The sequence below is a fragment of the Rana temporaria genome, chromosome 13 (genome assembly GCF_905171775.1).
Source record: "Rana temporaria chromosome 13, aRanTem1.1, whole genome shotgun sequence".
In the NCBI taxonomy this organism is placed as follows: Eukaryota; Metazoa; Chordata; class Amphibia; order Anura; family Ranidae; genus Rana; species Rana temporaria.
This window is the reverse complement of record NC_053501.1, coordinates 117217040-117242038: the sequence shown is the minus strand read 5'-3', so window position 1 is coordinate 117242038 and position 24999 is coordinate 117217040. Positions and strand designations below refer to the sequence as shown.

Below are 24999 nucleotides of genomic sequence, written 5' to 3'. Positions count from 1 at the left end.
AAATAGGGGGGGGGGGGGGGACTATTCAATATAAAAGGTGGGTGGTCATAAACTTATGGCGGATTGGTGCGCTTACACATACTGTGTGATATATATATATATACACACATACACACACACATTGATATGGATAGAATTTTTACTTTCATTATTTATTTTATATATATATATATATCTGAGTATATTTGTTATGTAATTGTACTTTTTTCTGACCTTTTTGCTATTTATTTTGAGAAATAAAAAATAATAATAATAAAATAAATATTAGCTGAGAATATTAAGAGTTGTGTAATTGTACTTTTTTCTAATCTTTTTGCTATTTAGAGAAAAAAAATATGAATAAATAAATAAATATACGGTATATGTATAAATATACACACTTAGGGCTCTTTCACACGTCCGTTCAGTTTTTCAGATCAGTTTTTTTTTCATCAGTTGATCCGTTTTTTCCATCAGTTTTTCGTCAGTTTTTCGTCAGTTTTGCATCAGTTTTTGCATCAGTTTTTCCATCCGTTTTTTTTTTTTTTTTTTTGGGGCTTTTTACATAGAAAAACGGATGTTAGCGGAACGGATGATAAACGGATCATCCGTTAACGTCAGTTTTTCGTCCGTTCCGTTTTTTAGACGGAAGAAAAATAGGGTTTTCTTCCGTCCAAAAAAACGGAACTGAACGCAGGCGGATGCTAACGGACGTTAGCGGATGCTCATCCGCTAACGGACGCTAGCCCATAGGGAAGCATTGCGGTCCGTTAACGGACGTCCAAAAAACGGACGAACGGAACGGACGTGTGAAAGAGCCCTTAGGGCTCTTTCACACGTCCGTTCAGTTTTTCAGATCAGTTTTTTTTTCCATCAGTTGATCCGTTTTTCCCATCAGTTTTTCGTCAGTTTTTCATCAGTTTTTGCATCAGTTTTTGCATCAGTTTTTCCATCCGTTTTTTCATCCGTTTTTTTTTTGGTTTTTTTGGGGCTTTTTACATAGAAAAACGGATGTTAGCGGAACGGATGATAAACGGATCATCCGTTAACGTCCGTTTTTCGTCCGTTCCGTTTTTTAGACGGAAGAAAAATAGGGTTTTCTTCCGTCCAAAAAAACGGAACTGAACGCAGACGGATGCTAACGGACGTTAGCGGATGCTCATCCGCTAACGGACGCTAGCCCATAGGGAAGCATTGCGGTCCGTTAACGGACGTCCAAAAAACGGACGAACGGAACGGACGTGTGAAAGAGCCCTTACTTTGCTATATTTATGATACACACACACACATTTATATAGATCAAAATGTTTCCTTTCATTATTTATTTATTTTATATATCTCTGAGAATATTTGGAGTTGTACATTTTTCTGATCTTTTTGCTATTTATTTCGAGTAAAAAAAATGAAAAAATAAAAAAAATGAATAAATATAAAAAAAACAAGCCTTCAGTACAGTATATAGCTGAAAATATTTAGAGTTATGTAATTGTACCTTTTTTTATATATTTTTGCTATTTATAAAAAAAAAAAAAAGAAAAAAAAAAGGAAAATAAATAAATATACACACTTACTTTGATATATTTATGATACTTACACACACACATTGATATACATCATTATTTATTTTATATATGTATATATATATATATATATATATATATATATATATATATATATATATGAGAATATTTGTTATGTAATTGTACTTTTTTCTGACCCTTTTGCTATTTATTTCATGAAAAAAAAAATAATAATAATAAAATAAATAAATAAAACAAGCCTTTAATAGCTGAGAATATTAAGAGTTGTCTAATTGTACTTTTTTCTAATCTTTTTGCTATTTATTTCTAAGGAAAAAAAATATGAAAATAAATAAATATACGGTATCTGTATAAATATACACTTACTTTGCTATTTTTATGATACACACATTGATATAGAATCGAAATTATTCCTTTCATTATTTATTCATTTTATAAATATAAAATTATATATTTGGAGTTTTTCTGATCTTTTTGCTATTTATTTAGAGAAAAAATAAATAAAAATAAAATAAACAAATACAAATAAAACAAGCCTTCAGTACAGTATATAACTGAAAAGATTTTGAGTTATGCAATTGTACTTTTTTCTAATGTTTTTGCTATTTATTTTAATAAATAATAACAAATATACGGTATATGTATAAATATACACACTTTGCTATATTTATGATACAGCTTCAAATTGGGGATTTTTTTTATATATATATAATGTATAAATAAAATAAATAATAAAAGTAAAAATGCTATCTATATCAATATGTGTGTATATATAAAAATAAAAATATCCCCAATTTATATATAATTTTTTTTTTTTCTCTCTAAATAAATAGCAAAAAGATTAGAAAAAAGTACAATTACATAACTTTAAATATTCTCAGCTATATACTCTACTTGAAATAAAGGAATATATTATGTACATCAAGTGACAATATAAAACCACAGCGCTGTGAGAATAAATAAATATACTGTACTGAATGCTTGTTTTTTATTTATTTATCTTATTTTTTTTTTCATTCCTCCAAATAAATAGCAAAAACATTTAAAAAAAAGTACAATTACACAACTCTAAATATTGGAAGGGGGAGGGGTTTATCATTTCAATGGACCCTATGGCTAGTTTAGAAAAGCCAAGATGGCGGCAACCTCTTATATTATTAATCGGCAAATACAAAATAGTAAAAGGTGCTTTGAGAAAAAAAATAAAGAAATAAATTATATATACACACACACACATACACATTTTGTTGAAAATACAGGGAACCCGGCTGTGAAAAGGGGAGGGGGAGGGGGGTGTTCCCTTTAAGAACGCCGATTCTTCAACAGCAAAGATTTGCGGGACGGTGGGAGGAAATCCGCCGCTATTACTGGATATGACCGATGATCTATTTACAGTTCAGGATAAATGGATTACCTGGAAGTGCCTGTGTGTGTGATGTACAGAAACAGACCATGTGAAATAGCGGTGCGCAATAATAAAAGACGGCGCAGAAAGGCCAATTGGGGAGGAGGAGCCAATCAATGTACTGGCGGCTAGTGACATCACTGCGCTCTGCTCTGGGTGGAAATCGATAAAGCTGGATGATGGTCAAAATGAGCAAAAAGGAGGGTTGTGTGCTTTCCTTTCATAAGCTTTAAATTGTGAGCTGTGGGTGCGTTTCAGCGCACTGGGCGGAGCCTTAAATTGTGAGCTGTGGGTGTGTTTCAGCACACAGGGGCGGAGCCTTAAATTGTGAGCTGTGGGTGTGTTTCAGTGCACAGGGGCGGAGCCTTCAATTGTGAGCTGTGGGTGTGTGTGTCAGCGCACTAGGCGGAGCCTTAAATTGTGAGCTGTGGGTGTGCTTCAGCGCACTGGGCGGAGCCTTAAATTGTGAGCTGTGGGTGTGTTTCAGCGCACTGGGTGGAGCCTTAAATTGTTAGCTGTGGGTGTGTTTCAGCGCACTGGGCGGAGCCTTAAATTGTGAGCTGTGGGTGTGTTTCAGCGCACTGGGTGGAGCCTTAAATTGTGAGCTGTGGGTGTGTTTCTGCACACTGGGCGGAGCCTTAAATTGTGAGCTGTGGGTGTGTTTCAGCACAAAGGGGCGGAGCCTTCAATTGTAAGCTGTGGGTGTGTGTGTCAGAGCACTGGGTGGAGCCTTCAATTGTGAGCTGTGGGTGTGTTTCAGCGCACTGGGCGGAGCCTTAAATTGTGAGTTGTGGGTGTGTCAGCGCACTGGGCGGAGCCTCTGGTTAGATATTACCTTCAGTGAGCTCCTGCTGTGTCCGGCAGGTTGTGTGTTGCTCATGGCGATATTCCTGGCGCAGGATGTAATCCCGGAGCGGTTTGGTTCGGCTCAGACACTGCAGGACGGCGCTCAGGAAACACTGAAATGATAATCAAACCGACATCAATACTGATTAATGAAAATCTGACCTCCATCCTATTATGAGGGGTTCCCACCATCCCTGTGCTGAGTTCCCGGGTCTGTACACCCGCTGTGCCCATTATGAGGGGTTCCCACCATCCCTGTGCTGAGTTCCCGGGTCTGTACACCCGCTGTGCCCCATTATGAGGGGTTCCCACCATCCCTGTGCTGAGTTCCCGGGTCTGTACACCCGCTGTGCCCATTATGAGGGGTTCCCACCATCCCTGTACTGAGTTCCCGGGTCTGTACACCTGCTGTGCCCATTATGAGGGGTTCCCACCATCCCTGTACTGAGTTCCCGGGTCTGTGCCCATTATGAGGGGTTCCCACCATCCCTGTGCTGAGTTCCCGGGTCTGTACACCCGCTGTGCCCATTATGAGGGGCTCCCACCATCCCTGTGCTGAGTTCCCGGGTCTGTACACCCGCTGTGCCCATTATGAGGGGTTCCCACCATCCCTGTGCTGAGTCCCTGAGTCTGTACACCCTCTGTGCCCCATTATGAGGGGCTCTCACCATCCTTGTGCTGAGTTCCCGGGTCTGTACACCCGCTGTGCCCATTATGAGGGGTTCCCACCATCCTTGTGCTGAGTTCCCGGGTCTGTACACCCGCTGTGCCCATTATGAGGGGTTCCCACCATCCCTTTACTGAGTTCCCGGGTCTGTACACCCGCTGTACCCATTATGAGGGGTTCCCACCATCCCTGTGCTGAGTTCCCGGGTCTGTACACCCGCTGTGCCCATTATGAGGGGTTCCCACCATCCCTGTGCTGAGTTCCTGGGTCTGTACACCCGCTGTGCCCATTATGAAGGGTTCCCACCATCCCTGTGCTGAGTTCCTGGGTCTGTACACCCGCTGTGCCCATTATGAGGGGTTCCCACCATCCCTGTGCTGAGTTCCCGGGTCTGTACCCCCGCTGTGCCCATTATGAGGGGTTCCCACCATCCCTGCACTGAGTTCCTGGGTCTGTACACCCGCTGTGCCCATTATGAGGGGTTCCCACCATCCCTGTGCTGAGTTCCTGGGTCTGTACACCCGCTGTGCCCATTATGAGGGGTTCCCACCATCCCTGTGCTGAGTTCCCGGGTCTGTACACCCGCTGTGCCCATTATGAGGGGTTCCCACCATCCCTGTGCTGAGTTCCCGGGTCTGTAAACCCGCTGTGCCCATTATGAGGGGTTCCCACCATCCCTGTGCCGAGTTCCCGGGTCTGTACACCCGCTGTGCCCATTAAATCATCAAAAAATTCTTACCGTGTTGCCCAAATTCCGCAGCCCAACATGGCCGGATCCGAGGACGGGAACCCGAGGAGGCTGCGAGGAAGAACAGACGAGAGAAATCAGTCATTTATACAATTCAAACTGCGACCAATCAGATGTAAGAAGACAATCTAGCCAATCACATTCCCGAATCTTCACCCTCTGGGTGGATCCACAGAGCACTCATATAATTCTGCTGAAATGACCAGACTTAAAAAAAAAATTATTCTCCTTCTAGGAGATTCTAGTCAATCTCCTAGAAGGAGGATAATGCCCTAAGGTCAAGATGCTGCTGTGTCCGTCCATGAACGGAAGAGAAAAAAAAAATGCTGTGATCGGTGTATACAAAAATCTGCAAAAAAATCCACCACTCAGGCACCTCCCTGTGTACCACGGAACTTTAGGACCACCCCAAAACACCATGAATCCTTTGGTGACTCCTAGTGCCCCCTGTTTACCACGTAACTTCAGGACCACCCCAGAGTATCCTGTGTCATCTGACTCCTAGTGCACCCTGTGACTTTAGGGCCGCCCCAGAGCAGCCCATGTTATCTAATGACTCCTAGTGCCCCCTGTGTACCCCATGACCTAAAGCACACCCCAGAGCATCCTGTGTCATCTGGTGACTATTAGTGCCCCCTGTGTACCCCATGACCTCCCCAGAGTATCCAGTGTCATATGACTACTAGTGCCCCCTGTGTGCCCCGAGACTTTAAGAGAACACCCCCAGAGCATCCTGTGTCACCTGGTGACTCCTATTCCCCCTGCGTAACTCATGACTTCAGGACCTTCCTAGAGCATTCTGTGTTATCTAATGACTCCTAGTGCCCCCGTGTACCCCATGACTTCAGGACCACCCCAGAGCATCCTGTGTCATCTGATGACTCCTAGTGCCCCCATGTACCCTGTGACTTTAGGACCTCCCTTGAGCATCCTGTGTCATCTGACTACTAGTGCCCCCTGTGTAACACATGACTTCAGGACCTTCCTAGAGCATTCAGTGTCATCTAGTGACTCCTAGTGCCCCCTGTGTACCCCATGACTTCAGGACCGCCCCAGAGCATCCTGTGTAATCTAGTGACTCCTAGTGCCCCCTGTGTACTGTAACTTCAGGACCGCCCCAGAGCATCCTGTGTCATGTTGTGACTCCTAGTGCCCCCTGTGTACTGTAACTTCAGGACCTCCCTTGAGCATCCTGTGTCATCTGACTACTAGTGCCCCCTGTGTGCCCCAAGACTTTAAGAGAACACCCCAGAGCATCCTGTGTCATCTGGTGACACCTAGTGCCCCCTGTGTAACCCATGACTTCAGGACTTTCCTAGAGCATTCGGTGTCATCTGGTGACTCCTAGTGCCCCCTGTGTACTGTAACTTCAGGACCGCCCCAGAGCATCCTGTGGCATCTAGTGACTCCTAGTGCCCCCGTGTACCCTGTGACTTCAGGACCTCTCTTGAGAATCCTGTGCCATCTAATGACTCCTAGTGCCCCAGTGTACTGTGACTTCAGGACCACCCCAGAGCATCCTGTCTCATCTGGTGGCTCCTAGTGCCCCCTGTGTACCCCGTAACTTCAGGACCACCCCAGAGCATCCTGTGTCATCTGACTCTTAGTGCTCCATGTGTACTATGTGACTTCAAGACCGCCACAGAGCATCTGGTGACTCCTAGTGCCCTCTTTGTACCCCATGACTTCCGGACCATCCCAAAGCATCCCGTTTTATCTGACTCCTAATGCCCTCTGTGTACCACGTGAATTTAGGAACTCCCCAGAGCATCCCGTGTCATCTAAATCCTAGTTCCCTCTGTGTACCCCACAACTTCAGGACCTCCCCAGAGCATCCTGGGTCATCTGGCTCCGAGTGCCCCCTGTGTACCCCGTGACTTCAGGACCTCTCCAGAGCATCCTGTGTCATCTGACTTCTAGTGCCCCCCTGTACCCCATGACTTCAGGACCTCCCTAGAGCATCCTGTGTTATCCAATGACTCCTAGTGCCCCCTGTGTACTGTGACTTCAGGACCACCCCAGATCATCCCATGTCATCTGGTGACTCCTAGTGCCCCCTGTACCCCATGACTTCAGTATCTCCCTTGAGCATCCTGCTTTATCTAATGACTCCTAGTGCCCCCTGTGTACCCCATGACTTCAGGACCTCTGGGCTTCTTCACGGGGTACTAGGAGTCATCTATGCCAAAGAGCACCCTGTGTCATCTGATTCCTAGTGCCCCCTGTACCCCATGACTTCAGGGCCACCCCAGAGCATCCTGTCTCATCTGGTGACTGCTAGTGCCCCCTGTACCCCATGACTTCAGTATCTCCCTTGAGCATCCTGCTTTATCTAATGTCTCCTAGTGCCCCTGTGTACCCCATGACTTCAGGGCCACCCCAGAGCATCCTGTGTCATCTGGTGACTCCTAGTGCCCCCCTGTACCCTTAGGACCTCCCTAGAGCATCCTGTGGCATCTAGTGACTCCCACGCACTCTCCAATACGCATCCCTTCTCTCACTACATACAGATCTCTGTCCATAAACTCTTTCCTAGAAAGGCCGGAGTGGTTCCGGAAAGGTTCTGCTGTGTGCATTACCTCAGCAGTCACGAGCAGGAGCCCCATCATGGCCGTATGGACCACAGACTCGGAGATATCCACGCCTTTCCCCTGGACTTCCTTCTTGTCGGCCAGCATGTGCTGGAGCTTCTGGGGCAGCTCGACCAGGCCGGTCCCCTGCAGCCCAGGCATGGTGCGGCTCTGCGAGGGGGCCAGCCCGTCCTGACTGCTCGCCCGTCCTGACTGCTCGCCCGTCCTCGGGAGAATGACGGGGATTAAAGGGACAACCTCTAGTCCTCCTCCTTATCATCATCCTTCTCAGAGGATTGTGCCTGGGACTGTTCAAGGTGGATCAGCGAGGAGCTCATCTCCTTGGGATTAATTAGCTGTAGAGTCACGCTGCTTTCTCTGCGGACGGGAGGGGATCGTACGCTAGGAGCGCGCCGGGAGCGCAATATGACCTTGGGGAGGTACACACAGCTGGGTCACCACGCCAACTACATACAATCTACACACAGATACCATACCTACCATCTACACACCGATACCATACCCACCATCAACACACCGATACCGTACCCACCATCTACACAAGGATACCATACCCACCATCAACACACCGATACCATCCCCACCATCTACACAACGATACCATACCCACCATCTACACAACGATACCATCCCCACCATCTACACACCGATACCATACCCACCATCTACACACCGATACCGTACCCACCATCTACACACCGATACCATCCCCACCATCTACACACCGATACCATCCCCACCATCTACACAACGATGCCATACCCACCATCTACACAACGATACCAAACCCACCATCTACACAACGATACCGTACCCACCATCTACACACCGATACCATACCCATCATCTACACACCAATACCGTACCCACCATCTACACACCGATACCGTACCCACCATCTACACACCGATACCATACCCACCATCTACACACCAATACCGTACCCACCATCTACACACCGATACCATACCCACCATCTACACAAGGATACCGTACCCACCATCTACACAAAGGATACCGTACCCACCATCTACTCAAGGATACCGTACCCACCATCTACACACCGATACCATCCCCACCATCTACACACCTATACCGTACCCACCATCTACACAACGATACCATACCCACCATCTACACACCGATACCGTACCCACCATCTACACACCGATACCGTACCCACCATCTACACACCGATACCGTACCCACCATCTACACACCGATACCGTACCCACCATCTACACACCGATACCATACCCAACATCTACACAAGGATACCATACCCACCATCTACACACCGATACCATACCCAACATCTACACAAGGATACCATACCCACCATCTACACACCGATACCATACCCACCATCTACACACCGATACCATACCTACCATCTACACACCGATACCGTACCCACCATCTACAGAAGGATACCATACCCACCATCTACACACCAATACCATACCCACCATCTACACACCGATACCATACCTACCATCTACACACCGATACCATACCTACCATCTACACACCTATACCATACCCACCATCTAAACAACGATACCATCCCCACCATCTACACAACGATACCATACCCACCATCTACACTAAGATACCATACCCACCATCTACACAACGATACCGTACCCACCATCTACACACCGATACCGTACCCACCATCTACACACCGATACCATACCCACCATCTACACACCGATACCATACCCACCATCTACACAACGATACCGTACCCACCATCTACACAAGGATACCGTACCCACCATCTACACAACGATACCGTACCCACCATCTACACAACGATACCATACCCACCATCTACACAAGGATACCATCCCCACCATCTACACAACGATACCGTACCCACCATCTACACAACGATACCATCCCCACCATCTACACAACGATACCATCCCCACCATCTACACACCGATACCGTACCCACCATCTACACACCGATACCATACCCACCATCTACACACCGATACCGTACCCACCATCTACACAACAATACCGTACCCACCATCTACACACCGATACCGTACCCACCATCTACACAACGATACCATACCCACCATCTACACAACGATACCGTACCCACCATCTACACACCGATACCATACCCACCATCTACACAACGATACCATACCCACCATCTACACAACGATACCGTACCCACCATCTACACAACGATACCGTACCCACCATCTACACAAGGATACCATACCCACCATCTACACACCGATACCATACCCACCATCTACACACCGATACCGTACCCACCATCTACACACCGATACCGTACCCACCATCTACACACCGATACCATACCTACCATCTACACACCGATACCATACCCAACATCTACACAAGGATACCGTACCCACCATCTACACAACGATACCATACCCACCATCTACACACCGATACCGTACCCACCATCTACACACCGATACCGTACCCACCATCTACACACCGATACCATACCCACCATCTACACACCGATACCATACCCACCATCTACACACCGATACCGTACCCACCATCTACACAACAATACCGTACCCACCATCTACACACCGATACCGTACCCACCATCTACACAACGATACCATACCCACCATCTACACAACGATACCGTACCCACCATCTACACAACGATACCATACCCACCATCTACACAACGATACCGTACCCACCATCTACACAAGGATACCATACCCACCATCTACACACCGATACCATACCCACCATCTACACACCGATACCGTACCCACCATCTACACACCGATACCGTACCCACCATCTACACACCGATACCATCCCCACCATCTACACAACGATACCAAACCCACCATCTACACACCGATACCATACCCACCATCTACACACCGATACCGTACCCACCATCTACACACCGATACCGTACCCACCATCTACACACCGATACCATCCCCACCATCTACACACCGATACCATACCTACCATCTACACACCGATACCATACCTACCATCTACACACCGATACCATACCCAACATCTACACAAGGATACCGTACCCACCATCTACAGAAGGATACCATACCCACCATCTACACAACGATACCATACCCACCATCTACACACCGATACCGTACCCACCATCTACACACCGATACCGTACCCACCATCTACACAAGGATACCATACCGGCCATAGTACAGCGCTGCTGTATATGTCAGAGCTATAAATACAGAAAATGCTGAGGTTTACCTCTGGCACATGTACCGGTGTCGATGATGACGGTCGCCTCTCCTGCGTCTTCGTACCATTGGCGGTCGGCGTCTCTGTAGTCGGCGAGCTGCAGGCCGGTCGGGCCTGATGAGAGTCTTTCCTGTCCTCTGTCTCTTGCCGTGCCGGTTTGGTTGCAGCGCTTGCCCGTACTGGCGTCACGGAGACGGAGCTAGGTTTGCGCGGCGCCTCCACCGCCGGTAAGGAATTCAGCCTCTTCAGCGAGCTGCTCCTTTTCAGCACGGCGGGGTCCAACGGCGGCTTCCTACTGGAGGAGGCGCTCCGCTGCCTGAGCGTCACCCGGGACAGTCCTCTGCTGATCTCCTCCACTTTGCTTCCGGCGGAGCTCAGGTCTCCATAGCTCACCGATTTGGACCTGGACAGACTTCCCGTCCTGGACGCGAGAGGCTGAGACGGCGGTTTAATGGCGGGAGCGCCGCTGCTGCCGACTGCCAGCAAGTGGTCGGCCTTCAGCGGCCCCTTCCTGCTGGAGGACTCCGCCCTCTGAGTGCTGCGTCCGCGCTCCACCTTGATCTTCTCCTCCAGCACCGGAGGCGGGGGCAGGGGCCGCCGTTTCGGGAAGCCGTTGCTGAAAACCGTGCCGGAGACGGCCGTTCGTTCTTGGCTGACGGTACGGAGAGAGGTGAGGATTTTGCCGGCGGTGGAAGGTTGGGAGGTGATCGGCAAGGAGTCGCGGCCCCGCCCAAATCTGGTTTCGCAGACCTGCGGCATTGTGGACCTGATGGGGCGGGGTCCCCCTGAAAAAAAAAAAGACGCAAAATATGTTACATTAGTGACCCGTCCAGAGATTCAGGATAATACTCGGCATCCAAAGACAGCAGGACTTTCACAGTGCTTCATCAACTAGACAATTCGTTACTTCTGAGAAATCCGAATTAACGAAAACCCGTTTAATGACATTTTCTGAATATTCGGAAATTCAAAAATCCGGAAATCCAAAAATGCAGAAATTCAAGAAAGCGGAAATTAAAAAAAAAAGCAGAAATTCAAATATCTGGAAATTCAAATATCAGGAAATTAAAAAATCCAGAAATTCAAAAATTCAAATATCCAGAAATTCAAATATCAGGAAATTCAAAAATTCAAATATCCAGAAATTCAAATATCAGGAAATTCAAAAATTCAAATATCCAGAAATTCAAATATCAGGAAATTCAAAAATTCAAATATCAGGAAATTCAAATATCAGGAAATTCAAATATCAAGAAATTCAAATATCAGGAAATTCAAATATCAGGAAATTCAGAAATTCAAATATCAGGAAATTCAGAAATTCAAATATCAGGAAATTCAGAAATTCAAATATCCGGAAATTCAGGAATTCAAATATCCGGAAATTCAAATATCCAGAAATTCAGAAATTCAAATATCAGGAAATTCAAATATCAAGAAATTCAAATATCAGGAAATTCAAATATCAGGAAATTCAGAAATTCAAATATCAGGAAATTCAGAAATTCAAATATCCGGAAATTCAGGAATTCAAATATCCGGAAATTCAAATATCCAGAAATTCAAATATCAGGAAATTCAGAAACTCAAATATCTGGAAATTCAAATATCTGGAAATTCAAATATCAGGAAATTCAAATATCAGGAAATTCAGAAATTCAAATATCAGGAAATTCAAATATCCAGAAATTCAAATATCAGGAAATTCAAATATCAGGAAATTCAGAAATTCAAATATCCAAAAATTCAAATATCAGGAAATTCAGAAATTCAAATATCCGGAAATTCAAATATCAGGAAATTCAGAAACTCAAATATCTGGAAATTCAAATATCTGGAAATTCAAATATCTGGAAATTCAAATATCAGGAAATTCAAATATCCAGAAATTCAAATATCAGGAAATTCAAATATCAGGAAATTCAAATATCAGGAAATTCAAATATCAGGAAATTCAGAAATTCAAATATCCAAAAATTCAAATATCAGGAAATTCAGAAATTCAAATATCCGGAAATTCAGGAATTCAAATATCCGGAAATTCAAATATCAGGAAATTCAGAAAACTCAAATATATGGAAATTCAAATATCTGGAAATTCAAATATCAGGAAATTCAAATATCAGGAAATTCAAATATCAGGAAATTCAAATATCAGGAAATTCAAATATCAGGAAATTCAGAAACTCAAATATCTGGAAATTCAAATATCTGGAAATTCAGAAATTCAAATATCCGGAAATTTAAATATCAGGAAATTCAAATATCAGGAAATTCAAATATCAGGAAATTCAGAAATTCAAATATCAGGAAATTCAAATATCAAGAAATTCAAATATCCGGAAATTCAGGAATTCAAATATCAGGAAATTCTAAAATTTGGAAATTCAGAAATTCAAATAAGTGGAAATTCGTGAATTTGAAAATCCGAAAAAAAAAAAAAATTCAAAGAACGAAAATCCGTAAATAAGAATTAAAATCCAAAAATCTGCGGCATTTTACAGGGCACAGTGATGACAATTGATGGGCACAGTGATGACAATTGATGGGCACAGTGGATGCAATTGATGGGCACAGTGGCGACAATTGATGGGCAAAGTGGCGGCAATTGATGGGCACAGTGGCGACAATTGGTGGGCACAGTGGCGACAATTAATAAGCACAGTGGCGACAATTGATGGGCACAGTGGCGGCAATTGATGGGCACAGTGGCCGCAATTGATGGGCACAGTGGCCGCAATTGATGGGCACAGTGGCCGCAATTGATGGGCACAGTGGCCGCAATTGATGGGCACAGTGGTGACAATTGATGGGCACAGTGGTGACAATTGATGGGCACAGTGATGACAATTGATGGGCACAGTGGCGACAATTGATGGGCACAGTGGCCGCAATTGGTGGGCACAGTGGCGACAATTGATGGGCACAGTGGTGACAATTGATGGGCACAGTGGCTGCAATTGATGGGCACAGTGGCTGCAATTGATGGGCACAGTGGTGACAATTGATGGGCACAGTGGCTGCAATTGATGGGCACAGTGGTGACAATTGATGGGCACAGTGGCTGCAATTGATGGGCACAGTGGCTGCAATTGATGGGCACAGTGGCTGCAATTGATGGGCACAGTGGCTGCAATTGATGGGCACAGTGGCTGCAATTGATGGGCACAGTGGCGGCAATTGATGTTTTTTTTTCCCCGTTTGTTTGCGCCCCCCAAAAAATTTGAGCACCAGCCGCAGTCACCTCTCCGCAGAGGTTGGGCACGCCCACTCCCCCCCCCAGCTAAGTCAAAGCTCTCCATCAGCACTGCTAGCGGTCTGTCTCAGTATGGGGAAAGGGGGAGGGGTGTGGAACCTTCGCAGAGAGACCGCTGCTTCCTTCTCTGCAGCATGCTGTCAAGGGACAGGGTTTCCTACTCTTTGCGGCATGCTGGGGGAGGGGACAGGCTTTCCTACTCAGGCAAGGAGGGGTGTGTAGGACCCCTTCAGAGAGACCACTGCTTCCCCTTCTTTGCAGCCTGGTGGGGGGGGGGGGCAGGGCTTCCTACTCAGGAGGGGGGAGGGGGTGTGTAAGACCTCTGCAGAGAGACCACTGCTTCCTTCTTTGCAGCTTGGTGGGGGGGGGCAGGGTTTCCTACTCTGGAGGGGGTGTGTAAGACCTCTGCAGAGAGATCACTGCTTCCCCTTCTTTGCAGCCTGGTGGGGGGGGGGGCAGGGCTTCCTACTCAGGAGGGGGTGTGTAAGACCTCTGCAGAGAGACCACTGCTTCCTTATTTGCAGCCTGGTGGGGGGGGGGGGGGGCAGGGTTTCCTACTCAGGAGGGGGTGTGTAAGACCTCTGCAGAGAGATCACTGCTTCCCCCACACCAAGGCCCCCTCTTTGCAGCATGCTGGGGGAGGGGACAGGTCGGTATACCCTGAGGGGGGAGGGGACAGGTCGGTATACCCTGAGGGGGAGGGGGATCTCATTCTGTGTCGCACAATGAGGGGTTAATGCTCACAATTCTGGTACATGATGGGGGGAGGGGGTAAACACTCACCGGGGCTGGGGGTGCGGGTCATGCTGCACACCGGGAGGGGGACGGCTGTCCGGTGACGGGCGGCTCCGCTCTGCTCTCACATGTACGGCGGTTGTCCATAGTCACCGTGTGTTAGTAAACCGTCTCCTGCCAGGAGCCAACATGGCGGACTCGGCTTCCCCCCCGCCCGCACTTCGCATGGTTAGGGAGCCATCCCGAGCACACTGCGCCTGCGCACAGGTTGGACTGAACCACTGAGCTGAAGGGGGGGGGGGTAATCCCTTATAGATCATGAAACGGGAGTGGGGGTGCTCCCTTACAGATTATGGGAGGGAAGTTTAGAATCGCCCAGAACCGCCGTTACACCGGAGGATTAGATATCTCACCGGAGCGATACAGTGCACCGATACCGCCCCCCCCGGCATCACTACGATGGTACAGTCCGGGGCGCCGTTCTGTTTACATTTACAATGGAGGATGTGACTGAAAATTATATTATGAGCGATCAATAATGTACAGACCACCAGGGGTCAGAGGTCACCAATCTATATACAGAGAGGTCAGAGGTCACCGGTCTATATACAGAGGTTTACTGATCTATAAACAGAGGGGGTCAGAGGTCGTAAATCTATATAAAGAGGGGTCAGAGGTCACCAATCTATTTACAGAGGTCACCAATCTATATACAGAGGGGTCAGAGGTCACCGGTCTATATACAGAGGGGTCAGAGGTCACCAATCTATTTACAGAGGTCACATCTATATACAGAGGGGTCAGAGGTCACCGGTCTATATACAGAGGGGTCAGAGGTTTACTGAGCTATATACAGAGGGTCAGAGGTCACCAATCTTTATACAAAGGTCACAATCTATATACAGAGGGGTCAGAGGTCACCAATCTATATACAGAGGGGTCAGAGGTCACCAATCTATATACAGAGGGGTCAGAGGTCACCAATCTATATACAGAGGGGTCAGAGGTCACCAATCTATATAAAGAGGGGTCAGAGGTCACCTATCTATATACAGAGGTCAGTAATTATTTACAGAGGGGTCAGAGGATCGCTGATCTATATCCAGAGGGCTCAGAGGTCACCTATCTATATACAGAGGAGGCCAGAGGTCAGTAATCTATATACAGAGGTCACAGATCTACATACAGAGGGGGGTCAGAGGTCACAATCTACATACAGAGGGGGGTCAGAGGTCACAATCTACATACAGAGGGGGGTCAGAGGTCACAATCTACATACAGAGGGGGGTCAGAGGTCACAATCTACATACAGAGGGGGGTCAGAGGTCACAATCTACACACAGAGGGGGGTCAGAGGTCACAATCTACACACAGAGGGGGGTCAGAGGTCACAATCTACACACAGAGGGGGGTCAGAGGTCACCGATCTACACACAGAGGGGGGTCAGAGGTCACCGATCTATACACAGGAGTCAGAGCTCACCAATCTATATACAGAGGGGTCACTGATCTATATACAGAAGGGTTCATAGGTCAAGATCTATATACAGAGGGGTCAGAGGTCAATTAGGTCCACTGACCCACATATGAAGGGGTCAGAGGTCACTTCCTGTCCTGAAAATTCAACCCCTTCCCTGCTCTGCCCATAGAGGTTTGGCTACAGTTGGACTTCTGTGATCTATGTACTCTGATGGGGTCATCTCCTAACCCCGTACACGTCTCACCCACAGCCAACCATCTAGAAGTGGCTCTGCTCTGCTCCTGCACGAGAGAGATACGTGAACCCAAATCTCCTCTGATGTAATGACGGCACAGAACACGGACCGGGTGAGCAGAACAGAAGATTTATTACACAAAATAGATGGTCGGTGGGGCAGTTTTGGGTACAAATATGATAAATAAATAGCAGATTCTGAAGAGTTGGCTGCTGGCCTTCGGGGGCTCATATCGGCGACGTGATTGGCTGGTTGGTGGTCCCCGGGCCACTTATTAGGGAAGTGATTGGCTAGTCGTTTGCCCCCCCCTGGGTCTTGTATCAGGGAGGTGATTGGCTAGTTGTTTGCCCCCGAATCTTGTATCAGGGGTGTAATTGGCTGATCCTTTGTCCCCTGGGTCTTGTATCAGGGAAGCGATTGGCTGGTTAGTGGCGCCGGGTCTTGTATGAGGGAAGCGATTGGCTGATCCTTTGTCCCCCGGGTCTTGTATGAGGGAAGCGATTGGCTGATCCTTTGTCCCCCGGGTCTTGTATCAGGGAAGCGATTGGCTGATCCTTTGTCCCCCGGGTCTTGATTGGCTGGAATCTCATCCTCAATTGTCCTTATGTTTGATTAATCCTTTGCTGATCAGGTCGGGAATTTCCACCGCCAGCCACGGGCCCAGCTGAGAGATGGAGAGGAAAGAGTTACCAGGAGTGTCGGGAGAAGAAACAGATCACTGAACACCGGGGGTCAGAAACAGATCACTGAACACCGGGGGTCAGAAACAGATCACTGAACACCGGGGGCCAGAAACAGATCACTGAACACCGGGGTCAGAAACAGGTCACTGAACACCGGGGGCCAGAAACAGGTCACTGAACACCGGGGGCCAGAAACAGATCACTGAACACCGGGGTCAGAAACAGGTCACTGAACACCGGGGGCCAGAAACAGGTCACTGAACACCGGGGGCCAGAAACAGGTCACTGAACACCGGGGGCCAGAAACAGGTCACTGAACACCGGGGGCCAGAAACAGGTCACTGAACACCGGGGGCCAGAAACAGGTCACTGAACACCGGGGGCCAGAAACAGGTCACTGAACACCGGGGGCCAGAAACAGGTCACTGAACACCGGGGGCCAGAAACAGATCACTGAACACCGGGGGCCAGAAACAGGTCACTGAACACCGGGGGCCAGAAACAGGTCACTGAACACCGGGGGCCAGAAACAGGTCACTGAACACCGGGGGCCAGAAACAGGTCACTGAACACCGGGGGCCAGAAACAGATCGCTGAACACCGGGGGCCAGAAACAGATCGCTGAACACCGGGGGCCAGAAACAGATCGCTGAACACCGGGGGTCAGAAACAGATCGCTGAACACCGGGGGCCAGAAACAGGTCACTGAACACCGGGGGCCAGAAACAGGTCACTGAACACCGGGGCCAGAAACAGAGCACTGCAACCCGGGGCCAGACACAGGAGCACTGCAACCCGGGGCCAGAAACAGGAGCACTGAACACCGGGGCCAGAAACAGGAGCACTGAACACCGGGGCCAGAAACAGGAGCACTGAACACCGGGGCCAGAAACAGGAGCACTGAACACCGGGGCCAGAAACAGGAGCACTGAACACCGGGGCCAGAAACAGGAGCACTGAACACCGGGGCCAGAAACAGGAGCACTGAACACGGGGGCCAGAAACAGGAGCACTGAACACGGGGGCCAGAAACAGGAGCACTGAACACCGGGGCCAGAAACAGGAGCACTGAACACGGGGGCCAGAAACAGGTCACTGAACACAGGGGCCAGAAACAGGTCACTGAACACAGGGGCCAGAAACAGGTCACTGAACACAGGGGCCAGAAACAGGTCACTGAACACAGGGGCCAGAAACAGGTCACTGAACACAGGGGCCAGAAACAGGTCACTGAACACAGGGGCCAGAAACAGGTCACTGAACACCGGGGCCAGAAACAGGTCACTGAACACCGGGGGCCAGAAACAGGTCACTGAACACCGGGGGTCAGAAACAGGTCACTGAACACGGGGGCCAGAAACAGATCACTGAACACAGGGGCTAGAAACAGATCACTGAACACAGGGGGCCAGAAACAGGTCACTGAACACCGGGGCCAGAAACAGGTCACTGAACACCGGGGGCCAGAAACAGGTCACTGAACACCGGGGGTCAGAAACAGGTCACTGAACACGGGGGCCAGAAACAGATCACTGAACACAGGGGCTAGAAACAGATCACTGCAAACCGGGGCCAGAAACAGATCACTGAACACCGGGGGCCAGAAACAGGAGCACTGAACACCGGGGCCAGACACAGGAGCACTGCAACCCGGGGCCAGACACAGGAGCACTGCAACCCGGGGCCAGACACAGGAGCACTGCAACCCGGGGCCAGACACAGGAGCACTGCAACCCGGGGCCAGACACAGGAGCACTGCAACCCGGGGCCAGACACAGGAGCACTGCAACCCGGGGCCAGACACAGGAGCACTGCAACCCGGGGCCAGACACAGGAGCACTGCAACCCGGGGCCAGACACAGGAGCACTGCAACCCGGGGCCAGACACAGGAGCACTGCAACCCGGGGCCAGACACAGGAGCACTGCAACCCGGGGCCAGACACAGGAGCACTGCAACCCGGGGCCAGAAACAGGTCACTGAACACCGGGGGCCAGAAACAGGTCACTGAACACCGGGGGCCAGAAACAGGTCACTGAACACCGGGGGCCAGAAACAGGTCACTGAACACCGGGGGCCAGAAACAGGTCACTGCAAACCGGGGGCCAGAAACAGGTCACTGAATACCGGGGGCCAGAAACAGGTCACTGAACCCCGGGGGCCAGAAACAGATCACTGAACCCCGGGGGCCAGAAACAGATCACTGAACACCGGGGTCAGAAACAGATCACTGAACACCCGGGGGCCAGAAACAGATCACTGAACACCGGGGGCCAGAAACAGAGTCTGATCAGTGAAGGAGGGGAGACTGAGGAAGTACTTCCTCCTGCCTGCAGCAGAGTGATGACATCATGATAAAAGGAGGAGCTCTTCTAGGATATCAGGGACTCCTCTTCACCAATACTCACCCCTAAAGCCATGAGGTGGGCCAGGCCGAATCTTGGTACGTTCCGCGCCCACAGGGGTTTGAAGTGTTCCGTCAGGCAGATCTTCCCTCCTCTATGGGGGGAAATAAAACATATTACAAGCCGGCAGGAGGAAGGAAGCCTTCACTGGGCGCATGCTGGGTACTGGGTAATGAGAACACACGGCCTGCAGTGCGCCAGTCATGGCCGCCCCCCTTTACCTGAACATCTTTGCCGTTTTGCCGTCCAGCTCCGGAAGGGCGATTTCGGGGGCCGTGGCCGGGTAAGTGACCGGAATCTACACCAAGGAGACAAAAATACGATCATCATCTGCAGATTCACCATATAAACCTGGAAAAGGGGAGGTGTTATCTGCAGCCTTGGGACCGCCCCTCACCGTGATCTCTGTTACTTCTGTTCTGTCACCTGCAGCGTGGGGGCTACAAAAGTGACACCCCCCCGCCCTCTCACTTCCTGTCCTGGTGACACCCCGCCCTCTCACTTCCTGTTCTGGTGACGCCCTCTCACTTCCTGCCCTGGTGACACCCTCTCACTTCCTGTCCTGGTGACACCCCCTCACTTCCTGTCCTGGTGACACCCCCTCACTTCCTGTCCTGGTGACACCCCCTCACTTCCTGTCCTGGTGACACCCCCTCAATTCCTGTCCTGGTGACACCCCCTCACTTCCTGTCCTGGTGACACCCCCGCCCTCTCATTTCCCGTCCTGGTGACACCCTCTCACTTCCCGTCCTGGCGACGCCCCCTCACTTCCCGTCCCGGCGACACCCCCGCCCTCTCACTTCCCGTCCTGGCGACGCCCCCTCACTTCCCGTCCCGGCGACACCCCCGCCCTCTCACTTCCCACCCTGGCGACGCCCCCTCACTTCCCGCCATTGAGACGCCCCCTCACTTCCCGTCCTGGCGACGCCCCCCACTTCCCGTCCTGGCGACGCCCCCCCCACTTCCCGTCCTGGCGACCCCCCCCCCCCACTTCCCGTCCTGGCGACGCCCCCTCACTTCCCGTCCCGGCGACACCCCCGCCCTCTCACTTCCCGTCCTGGCGACGCCCCCTCACTTCCCGTCCCGGCGACACCCCCGCCCTCTCACTTCCCGCCCTGGCGACGCCCCCTCACTTCCCGCCATTGAGACGCCCCCTCACTTCCCGTCCTGGCGACGCCCCCCCACTTCCCGTCCTGGCGACGCCCCCCCCCCCCACTTGCCGTCCTGGCGACCCCCCCACTTCCCGTCCCGGCGACGCCCCCCTTACTTCCCGTCCTGGCGACGCCCCCCTCACTTCCCGTCCTGGCGACGCCCCCCTCACTTCCCGTCCTGGCGACGCCCCCCTCACTTCCCGTCCTGGCGACGCCCCCCTCACTTCCCGTCCTGGCGACGCTCCCCCTCACTTCCCGTCCTGGCGACGCTCCCCCTCTCTTCCCGTCCTGGCGACGCTCCCCCTCTCTTCCCGTCCTGGCGACGCTCCCCTCACTTCCCGTCCTGGCGACGCTCCCCCTCTCTTCCCGTCCTGGCGACGCTCCCCCTCTCTTCCCGTCCTGGCGACGCTCCCCCTCTCTTCCCGTCCTGGTGATGCCCCCCTTACTTCCCGTCCTGGCGACGTCCCCTCACTTCCTGTGCTAGTGACACCCCCCCCACCCTCTCACTTCCTGTCCTGTTGACACCCCCTACCCCCTCACTTGCTTTCCTGGTGTCACCCACCCTCTCAGTTCCTGTCCTGATGACACCCCCACACTCTCAGTTCCTGTCCTGGTGACACCCCCATCATTTTACTTCCCGACAGGCAGATCTTCTCTTACTTATTGTCTTTCTACGCCTGAGCAGCCCCTTCCCCCACACCTTCCAGCTCCTCCCATTTCCTCCTGGCACCTATCAGGGATTGGATGATAAATTTGCTGCTCTGCTTCAAACCATGAAAATTTAGATTTTCCAGAAGCACTCACATCGAACTCCACATCGAACTCGTACTTCAGCAGCTCGTGGATGTACCAGCATTTCCCGAACCACCTGCAACACAGCGGGGGAGGGGAGCCCGTTATACCTTCACAGCGTCAACCGGCGTGGGAGGCGGAGCTACCGCCAGCAGCCCCACCCACATCTCACCTGGTGCCTTCTTTATTCGACTCCAATCTGAACCAATCATTGTCCGCCTTCTTGTTGGTCTCCACGTACTGCGAATTACAAATATACACAGCCAATCACATAGAAGGAAAGTCCCTGTGGGGGAGGAGCTTTAAGATGAACCTGTCCCAATCTCTAAGGGAAGAAGTGAGAGGTTGGGGGGCAAACTAGACAGACATTCTTACACCCGGGGCAAAGACCCAGGGCAGTGGGCCGCGTCAGTGGACAGTGTCAGTAGGGCAGAAATTGTCGTCAGTGGGGGCAGAGGGCCGGCGTCAGCGGGGGCAGAGGGGCCCGCGTCAGCGGGGGCAGAGGGCCGGCGTCAGCGGGGGCAGAGGGCCGGCGTCAGCGGGGGCAGAGGGCCGGCGTCAGCGGGGGCAGAGGGCCGGCGTCAGCGGGGGCAGAGGGCCGGCGCCAGTGGGGGGCAGAGGGCCGGCGCCAGTGGGGGGCAGAGGGCCGGCGCCAGTGGGGGGCAGAGGGCCGGCGTCAGCGGGGGCAGAGGGGCCCGCGTCAGCGGGGGCAGAGGGGCCCGCGTCAGCGGGGCAGAGGGGCCCGCGTCAGCGGGGGCAGAGGGCCGGCGTCAGCGGGGGCAGAGGGCCGGCGTCAGCGGGGGCAGAGGGCCGGCGTCAGCGGGGGCAGAGGGCCGGCGTCAGCGGGGGCAGAGGGCCGGCGCCAGCGGGGGGCAGAGGGCCGGCGCCAGTGGGGGGCAGAGGGCCGGCGCCAGTGGGGGGCAGAGGGCCGGCGCCAGTGGGGGGCAGAGGGCCGGCGTCAGCGGGGGCAGAGGGCCGGCGTCAGTGGGGGGCAGAGGGCCGGCGCCAGTGGGGGGCAGAGGGCCGGCGCCAGTGGGGGGCAGAGGGCCGGCGCCAGGGGGGGGCAGAGGGCCGGCGCCAGTGGGGGGCAGAGGGCCGGCGCCAGTGGGGGGCAGAGGGCCGGCGCCAGTGGGGGGCAGAGGGCCGGCGCCAGTGGGGGGCAGAGGGCCGGCGCCAGTGGGGGGCAGAGGGCCGGCGCCAGTGGGGGCAGAGGGCCGGCGTCAGTGGGGCAGAGGGCCGCGTCAGAAGGGATCATACGGATCACTACCAATCGCAAAATAATCACATTGGACACGGATATTGTTAGTGTTGCTGATAACGAAGGTACAGCCATCCTGGCTCCCCTCTCAATACAGCGCCTGGGGCACATTTCCCCCTGCCCCCCCTAGTTCCGGCCCTGGGTGGCAGTGTCACCAGGACGGGAAGCCAGAGGGTGGGGGGTTTCACCGGGAAGCCAGAGGGTGGGGGGTGTCACCGGGAAGCCAGAGGGTGGGTGGCAGTGTCACCAGGACGGGAAGCCAGAGGGTGGGGGGTTTCACCGGGAAGCCAGAGGGTGGGGGGCGTCACCGGGAAGCCAGAGGGTGGGGGGCGTCACCGGGAAGCCAGAGGGTGGGGGGCGTCACCGGGAAGCCAGAGGGTGGGGGGCGTCACCGGGAAGCCAGAGGGTGGGGGGTGTCACCGGGAAGCCAGAGGGTGGGGGGTGTCACCGGGAAGCCAGAGGGTGGGGGGTGTCACCGGGAAGCCAGAGGTTGTCGTCACCAAGACGGGAAGCCAGAGGGTGGGGGGCGTCACCGGGACGGGAAGCGAGAGGACGGGGTGTCACCGGGACGGGAAGCCAGAGGGTGGGGGGTGTCACCGGGAAGCCAGAGGGTGGGGGGTGTCACAGGGAAGCCAGAGGGTGGGGGGTGTCACCGGGAAGCCAGAGGGTGTCGTCACCAAGATGGGAAGCCAGAGGGTGGGGGGCGTCACCGGGACGGGAAGCCAGAGGGTGGGGGGCGTCACAGGGACGGGAAGCCAGAGGGTGGGGGGCGTCACCGGGACGGGAAGCCAGAGGACGGGGTGTCACCAGGACAGGAAGCGAGAGGACGGGGTGTCACCGGGACAGGAAGCGAGAGGACGGGGTGTCACCGGGACAGGAAGCGAGAGGACGGGGTGTCACCGGGACAGGAAGCGAGAGGACGGGGTGTCACCGGGACAGGAAGCGAGAGGACGGGGTATCACCGGGACAAAAAAGTGAAAGGGGCAGGAAGTGGACAGCTGATCTAAACTATTCTTCACGGTGTATAGTCATGTTATGAATCAGATTTCAGTATTTGTCCTCATAGGTAGTACTATGAAATGATCCCCCCTCCTACACCCCGGAACCTCTGAGCCCCTCCTCATCCCCGGGGGGGCACATTACAGCGGGCGCACCGCCCCCTCACACACCTTAATGAGGGTCTGGTACTCCTCCTTCAGCCGCTGCACCCACAGCTCCTTGTCCCGCGGGCTGGCTCCGGTCTTCAGCAGCGGGATCTCCGACACCACCCGGCGTGTAGCCTCATCCACCATGATGCCTGGGCGAGAGAAGGAGGAGAGACCGGAAGTGCCTGTCATGCTAGCTTGAGGCCGGTGCCGCCATCTTGGCTACTGGCGCCAGGAGTTTCCAGGTAAACTTTCACCTGTTTCTGACAGAATTTTTTTAAAACGACGGTGCCAGCTCGGTTGTAAATGAAAGAGAGACCTGGAGCCATCCTAAATATATGTCAATAATGCCGGAATTATGCTGCCCTGGGGAAGTCTGCAGATCACTGTGGCGAAATGCGTCGGTGCTTGACGCGCCTTTGTCAAAACACTTGGTTGAAGCGTGCAATTTGGATTATTGATTACAATTTGGCCGGTTGTGTCCTGATAGAAGATTTCCAGCATATCCGGGGTTACCTGATAACCCCGGAAACCCCGTGGTAACCCCAGGAAGAAAGGCGTTGCCTCGGTAACGCCAATAATGCAATGGGCGTCCGATATGGACCACTATTGCGTTATTGGCGTTACCGAGGCAACGCCTTTCTTTTTTAATCACTCTATGATCTCTGAGCTACGACCTATGTGCGGTGACGTCACCCGTTCCTCCCGAAGGTGTCGAAGGTCCGCCACCTGAGGTAATTTTTATTTACTAACTAAATTTACTAACAAAAATCTCCTCAGATGGCGCCGCCGGCACTTCTGGGTGACGTCACTACACCTTCT

The 24999-nt window shown here is 51.8% G+C and overlaps 2 protein-coding genes across 2 annotated transcripts in view; both read right to left on the bottom strand.

The window, feature by feature from the left end:
* USP21 (ubiquitin specific peptidase 21) overlaps positions 1-15279 on the bottom strand; it is a 27368-nt gene extending 12089 nt beyond the window's left edge. The window contains exons 1-4 of the mRNA XM_040333971.1: positions 15078-15279; positions 11048-11823; positions 5178-5237; positions 3761-3884 (exon numbers count right to left, since the gene is read on the bottom strand). Coding sequence (XP_040189905.1) covers positions 3761-3884; positions 5178-5237; positions 11048-11823; positions 15078-15099 — 982 coding nt within the window. The 5' untranslated portion in view covers positions 15100-15279. The remainder of the gene's footprint in view (positions 1-3760; positions 3885-5177; positions 5238-11047; positions 11824-15077) is intronic.
* A 2000-nt stretch (positions 15280-17279) lies between these two features.
* Positions 17280-24360, bottom strand: UFC1 (ubiquitin-fold modifier conjugating enzyme 1). The gene is made up of 6 exons (XM_040332364.1): positions 24202-24360; positions 21947-22014; positions 21787-21850; positions 20053-20129; positions 19835-19925; positions 17280-17408 (listed from the first exon to the last, which is right to left on the bottom strand). The coding sequence occupies exons 1-6, from the start codon at positions 24322-24324 to the stop codon at positions 17337-17339; spliced, it is 495 nt and encodes a 164-aa protein (XP_040188298.1). The 5' UTR covers positions 24325-24360; the 3' UTR covers positions 17280-17336.
* Between the last annotated feature and the right edge of the window lie 639 nt (positions 24361-24999).

Excerpts from the sequence above, each read along its gene's own strand:
- UFC1 (XM_040332364.1), bottom strand. The coding sequence starts at position 24,324 with ATGGTGGATGAGGCTACACGCCGGGTGGTGTCGGAGATCCCGCTGCTG. Across the intron at positions 21,851-21,946 it reads TCGAATAAAGAAGGCACCAG|GTGGTTCGGGAAATGCTGGT; the intron begins GTGAGATGTGGG and ends GCTGTGTTGCAG. Across the intron at positions 17,409-19,834 it reads CCCACCTCATGGCTTTAGGG|CTGGGCCCGTGGCTGGCGGT; the intron begins GTGAGTATTGGT and ends TCCATCTCTCAG.